The following is a 6,742-nucleotide window of genomic DNA, read 5'->3' as shown; positions in this document are numbered from 1 at the left end:
TTAAGGGGGTCTATGTGTGTGTGTTTGTGAAAGAGTGTGTCTGAGGTTTGGGAAGCTCTGGATTGATTCACAGGTTCAGCTTCAGTTGTTGTTTCTGTCAGCAGGGGTGAGAATATTCTTAAAATGTAGTCACTGAAAGGATATGTATGACTATCATTGCTCTCAGAGGGTTTGTATACACATTTGCAATCAAAACTTGGCCATTTAATTGGACTACTGTTGATTGGGCTTCCATGAAGGCACGATTGCGGGGTGTGGAAGCTGGATGAGGGTACGTGGTCACTGCACTAGCGCCTCCTCTGGTCGATTAGGGCGTCTATTGAGGCGTAACTCGTGAAAAAATGCAGCGGAAAATTCAGAAAGGCGAACTGCTGGTGTGTAACTGTGGAGAAAAAAGTAAAAACTAGATCCAGAAAAGTAAAATAGACAACTTCGTAGCACAGTGCATCTCTTCTTGCCATGTTTTCACCTTACCGCCCTCCATGAAAATGCTTGCCTGAGGTAAACGCCACAAGCAGATCCATGGGATCGGGCAGAACATGCTGGTCTAGGCTGATCTGGGGCCGACAGAAGCGTACTGTATACATGCCTGAATATGCTCATCTCCAACCGCGTTATCAGTTTGTCCGACTTAGGTCGACCCACTCTGTTTTCAGTTGGATTAACTTGTTTACAGGTATTTTAAAAGTTCAGTGACTAATGCATTAATTCGACATGCTGAATGTCTGGTATTCAGAGCTTTACAAAATCTATAAATTCCCTCTCACACACACATACACACACACACACACACACACACAACACACACACACACACACACACATATATACTGAAAACCCTGGGAAGGGTTAGTATTCCCAGACCAAGTTAGGGTTAGGAATTAACTTGGCTGGCAGTAGGGGCCTATGTTGCGTCCCTGCATTTCATCCTTCAAGGCTACATCTCACTATACCACACGCACACACACACACACACACACACACACACACACACACACTCAATAACACACACACACACATGCTCAGCCTTATCTTCCAGGGTCTTGTCTTGTTTGGCCAACGCTGTGCAAATAGAAGGTGCAATACATCTCCTGACAGTTCCCAAAAGCAAGGGGGAGAAACACGTTGGCCAAACAAACAGCTAACCCTGAGTCAAAGAGAGAGAGAGAGGAGATTTCTCAGGCTTTCCCCTAACACATGCAAAGACACACACACACTCACACACACATGCACTTGCACATGGTGTGTGTAACAGTAGCCTTTATTTGAAGGCTTGGGCCTCTGGCTACCTTTTCAAACATTTATCTAAGCAGTCTTAAGACGGGGGCCGCCGCTGGAGTGAATAGCTCCCAGCAAGCCATCCACAGGCTCCTTTTGTCCGCCGTCATATTTTATTATCTCATCAAAAAGCAGGAAATCCGATTCCCTCTCTCTGAAAAAGAGCTTATCCTTCTGTCTCAAAGCAACCTGTCACGAGAGAGGGAGATGGAGAGAGAGGTGGAGGGAATGGGGGGGGGGGGGGAGTCGGTGAATGAGAGTGATTAACTGCCTCATCGCTTGTCAGAACAGTCCTGTTTTTTTTGTCTCTCTTCTTCTTTGATTGATATTTACCCAACAAGCAGCATGACGCACAGGCAGCATGTAGAGACCAGCTTCATGCTCCCTCATCATTTTTCTTTTTTATTAAGACGAATCCCCTTTACTGGTTCTTTTTCTCCACTTCTCCTTCTCTTCCTCCTCTCTTTCATATTGTGTTGCACGGCGGTAGAGCGACAACGATATCTCTTTTCATGAAAGCTTTTGTTACTTCTTACCCCTCATCAGTTTCCTCTTCCCCCCGAGCCGTCACACCTTCTCTCAACACGGGGGTTGTACTGTACCTCTTTATTAGCTGACATTTCATGTGTGCGGCTTTCGGTTGTGACAGTCACATGTCACTCACAGCTGCAGTTCGTTCCAGTTGAACTGAAAAGGAGGAATGTCCGAGTTCCCTGTTGACGATTTCATCTTTTCCCCTTTTACACTCTTTGAGTGGAACGCGGTCCATTCATGTGTGACATCTCCCACAAGTGCCGATTTCCAGGTATTCCCAGACGGATCTCACTGTAGCAGTAAAAGGTGCGTCCATACCACAGGTTGCTCGTAAAAGCTGTGAATGTGGTCGACACGCTTCGTAAGTCCAACCCCAGACTTGATCCTGCTCTTTCGCTACACCACACGCATCATCATAAAAAACAGTTTTCCATCAAGTTTCCAGCACTGAAATGCCTCCTGCAGGTTGCAGTGATTGAAAGTATTAAAACTGAGATGTTCGATCACAAAGAACTGAACTTCAGACCAGGACTGAACAGGAGTGCTCATTGTGGCAGCTTTTTTTTTTTTTCTTTCTTCTGGTTTTTTTTTTGGTGCAGCTGATTTTGATTGACGTGTATTAGTTTTAGTCACATTTTAACCATTTGAATATTGTTAATTTGATCATGTTTTAGGCACAAAAAACCCCTCACATGAAGCTGATTTGATATAGACAAGTCTCAGTCACCTCGTTTGCCTTTTCCAGGCGTCATTCCTTACACACTCGTTCCTCCCTCACTCACTCACTCCCTCCCTCCTTCTCTTTTCTCCTCCCCTCTTTGTACATCTGTCCTTTAATTTTGGACTCTGCTGAGAACTTGTTAAAAAGCCCTATGAAATATGTATGAAGGATTGTGAGCCACGCGATTGGCCCCATTTACCGGACAGCAGAGCGAATGAACGGCCACACTGGATAATCCCCCACAATGCCTCTGGAACAAAGGCCCAACAGCTGACCCCAGGGAGAGAGAGAGAGTTGGGGGGGGGGTATAGAGTGGGAGGGGTTTGCTCACTGTTGGTCAGGAGGCTGCTAACTCACATGCATTCACAAAACAAAGGCTTATTGGACAGGAATAACTCGCTCCTCTCTCTCTCTCTCTCTCTCTCTCTCTCCTTAGACTCTTCTCAGCCCCTCCTTCTCTCACCCCTCCCTCCCCTCCCGTTCTCACTCTCTCAGTCAAGAGGATCTGAAATACCAATACCCTTTTCTCCTTGACATTGCTTTCTCCTTGCAGTCAGCGTTTTGCTGTCCTTTTATAGTCAAAACGTCAGGAGAAATTCCATGCAGGAATATTCTTAGTAATGCGGCACTCCCTGCGTCCAACGCCGCTGCACCAGCAAGGTTTTGAGGGGAAAGTTTGCACACCTAAAGACTCAAAGTTGCCCTCACACCAGCGCTGTTGTTCAGGTATACAGACATTTTAACAGCCCAAACAATGAATTCAATCCCATTTAGCAGGATTGAGTTTTTTTGGTGGGATTAGATCTCTCTCTCTCTCTCTCTCTCTCTCTCTCTCTCTCTCTCTTTCTGTTTCTCATCACACACACGCTTACACATATATTGAGCTCCTTATTCACCTCTTCCTCGACACACACGGGCATCTTAGCCCCCCATTTATCACCCTGAGGGGGGTCGGGTAGGTGTCCCATGTGTGTATGTGAACAGTCATGCCTGTGTGGTTGAGTGTGCGTGTGTGTGTGTGTTCCAGTGGCTACTAACCTTGCTGTGTCCTGACACTCCTGATGAGTATCTGCAGGACACTGGAGGAGAGGAGCGGCGCGGAGTGCGCACTGTCAGGCATTTGGGCAAGCTGCTGCTGTGTGTGTGTGTGTGTGTGTGTGTGTGTGTGTGTGTGTGTGTGTGTGTGTGTGTGTGTGTGTGTGTGTGTGTGTGTGTGAGCATCAAGGGAGGCGGGCAGGGAGACAGTCAGCATTATCCAAGCAGGTGACCCCTGAAGGCTGAGTCGCCCTGAAGCTTTCAGATGAGGAAAGAGACGAAGCCAAAGGGTAGCTACTGGGCGTGTGTGTGTGTGTGTGTGTGTGTGTGTGTGTGTGTGTGTGTGTGTGTGTGTGTGTGTGTGTGTGTGTGTGTAGCAAGCATTATGTAGTGCTCTGTCACAGTACAGGATGTGTCATCTCCTTGGCACAAGGAGGTGTGTGTGTGTGTGTGTGTGTGTGTGTGTGTGTGTGTGTGTGTGTGTGTGTGTGTGTGTGTGTGTTTGTGTGTGTTTGTGTGTGACAGAGTGTTGGCTTGGGGGAAGGTGTCACAGATCTTTGCCAGACTGATGGTGTCGCTGAGCGCTGCTGTCAGGGACACTAAAGAGGCGGCGTGTCTCCCTGTTCCCAAACCATTTAGTACTTCCTCTTTCAGCAGCACCTCTCCGCCACTCTCAACTCTGCTCCGCTGTCTTGTTTGGTCACAGATTTACAGTGTAGACGCATAAAGATGTCACACTTGCCATTGTGCAGGGAGGAAGCTGTTTGTTGTGAGAAACCCCAGACTTTTCTCAAGCTTAATGATCTTTTTAAGGAAGTTGTTGCTTTACGGTTTTACATCAGCAAAGAGATCACGCAACAAATGACACAACTGACTACTCAACATAACCATGTGGGAGGAGTTATTTAAGACCTATTCATCTCTTGCACCGGGGCACTTTCATGGCTGTATGGATAGAAAGAGTTGAATCACCAGGACCAATAGTAGCACAAAATGTTTGATAAGAGGGGAAACAGGTGCTTACAAAAAAACTAGTCACAAGAGGTGAACTGTGACGTCCAAGGAGCATTTGAGTTAGAAATATCGAAATCTTTGAGCTGAAAATAACTTGCGTTGCGCAGCACTAGCGGAGGAGGAGTCATTTTTAGAATAATTTGAATATGATTCAGCTCCTCCAAAGCTTTATGACACCAAAGACTCCTGGATATCTAGAATGGAAATCTTGTAATATCAAGTAACGATTTTCAACTCGTACGTTATTGGTGTCAAATGATGGTTTTGTGTCAAGAAGATCGTTTTGTAGAATGTAAACCTCCACCAAATTCAATGTAGAAAAATGTTCTTTTTGCTCATTAATTTAAAGGGTTCTTCCTTTTATCCTACCCTTCACCAAGTTCCTTGACAATCACTCCATAGTAGTTTTCCATCATCCTGTTCACAAACAGGATGGTGAGAGCTCACACCTCCAGTGTGGCGGTAGGATGTCATCCAAGTGATTTGAGACTAGAAGAACTCAACCAAACTCCATGTAAAAAAGTATGCAGTTTTATCTACATTTAACAGATCGGCCCCAAAATTGAATGAGTTGTTCTTTGGGTCACATTTTACACCTCCACCAGGTTTGGTAAAAATCGGCTTCATAGTTTTGATGTTATCCTGCTGAGAGACGGGCAAACAAAGTGATCACATGACCTCCTTGTAAAGATAATAAAGCATGTAATCAAACATGATTAACCATGTGATAAATAACCATCCTTTCCTGTCGTTTGGCTCTCAAGGTCCCTGATCGCTTCCTGGAGGTGGCTGAGATCACACTGAGAGAGTTCTTCAATGCCATCGTGGCGGGAAAAGACGTGGACCCGTCCTGGAAGAAGGCTATCTACAAGGTCATCTGCAAACTGGACAGCGAAGTCCCTGAAATCTTCAAGTCCCCCAACTGTCTCCAAGAGCTTCTACATGAGTAAATCCTTTCCTCCTCCTCCTCCTTTTCCTTGCTCAACGCTTTGTGCTTCTTCTTTTTTTTTTTTTCAAATTTCCTCTGATTTCATAGGATTTCAGAATAATATTCTCTTTTGTTCTTTTTTCCCCTCTACCTTTGATTTCCTGTTTTTTTTTAATTATTTTATGAATGTATGAAAGTTATGAAGTAGCATTCCCAATCTGAAGCCTCCGTGGCACTTCCTAAATTACCTAGCTATTGTGTTGTTGTTCTTCTATGATAATTACTATTTGTTTTTCTCTGCTGAACTGAGGAGACTCGAATCTCATTGGGTTTTTTTTTTTTTTTTTCTGGACCGTGTGAATCCTCATCGGTTTGGGCCTGTCACATGATCAACGCTAACTAGCTCCTTCGGTGTGTGGGAGGAGTTTCAGAGCTCCCGTACACACTACTAAGAACTGGGCTCCTTGTAGACTCTCTGAACTGTACCTGCGAAATAGACTGAAGATGTTTCTGAGCAGGACAGTCACATACACATGAACGCGCACACACACACACACACACACACACACACACACACACACTCACACACTCACACAGGCCTAGTGAGGTGGACTAAGACTGGACTTGTTGTACTAGTCTGGTCTTTTTTGGACTTGGACTGGTTTCAAATAGCAACAGAACTCTACCTTGTTTTGAAGTGTGTTTTTTTTTTCTTTCTTCCCCTGCAAGTAAGGGCATTGTGTTTATTGGGTGTACATTATTATTATTTTATCATTATTTTTGTTGTTTATGACTATTATTATTTGTCATCACTGCTTGCTGAAGATTGGCACTTCCAAGATTATGTTTGTCCCCTTAAATGCCTTTGCAGAAAAAATAAATAAATAAATAAATTATTGCTATTAATATTATTCCCCCCCAAAAAAAAGAGTTTAAATTCTGGACTACTTTGCCCACATTTTTCTCCTCCATCTGTTTTGTCCGTTACTGAAGTGAACTTCCTCTGTGGTGTTTTGATGATTGGTGATTTGGGTTGGGGTGGGGGGTCGGGGTGGGGGGGCAACACGCCTGGAGAGTTTTTTTAAATTTTGAGAGCTTCGTCTCTAATTTAACTGAAGTTGCCCGCACAAGAACTCTTGTAATAAACTAGGGCAGAAGAATTGAAGTGAGGCCTTTTGGTGTGTGTGTGTGTGTGTGTGTGTGTGTGTGTGTGTGTGTGTGCGTGCGTGTGTG

General features: G+C 44.8%; 1 protein-coding gene across 5 annotated transcripts in view; it reads left to right on the top strand.

Moving 5' to 3' along the window:
- The window catches only part of LOC147242982 (prospero homeobox protein 1-like), a 44,732-nt gene extending 38,219 nt beyond the window's left edge, over positions 1-6,513 (top strand). For all 5 annotated transcript variants that reach the window (XM_086189946.1, XM_086189945.1, XM_086189947.1 and 2 more), the window contains one exon: positions 5,346-6,513. In XM_086189946.1, the coding sequence (XP_086046072.1) occupies positions 5,346-5,531 (186 nt within the window). In that variant the 3' untranslated portion in view covers positions 5,532-6,513. The remainder of the gene's footprint in view (positions 1-5,345) is intronic.
- Positions 6,514-6,742: the final 229 nt, after the last annotated feature.

Source organism: Aulostomus chinensis, chromosome 20 (assembly GCF_037954235.1).
Source record: "Aulostomus chinensis isolate RoL2024-O1b breed Wild chromosome 20, RoL_Achi_v1.0, whole genome shotgun sequence".
NCBI lineage: Eukaryota > Metazoa > Chordata > Actinopteri > Syngnathiformes > Aulostomidae > Aulostomus > Aulostomus chinensis.
This window is presented reverse-complemented; position numbering and strand designations above follow the sequence as displayed.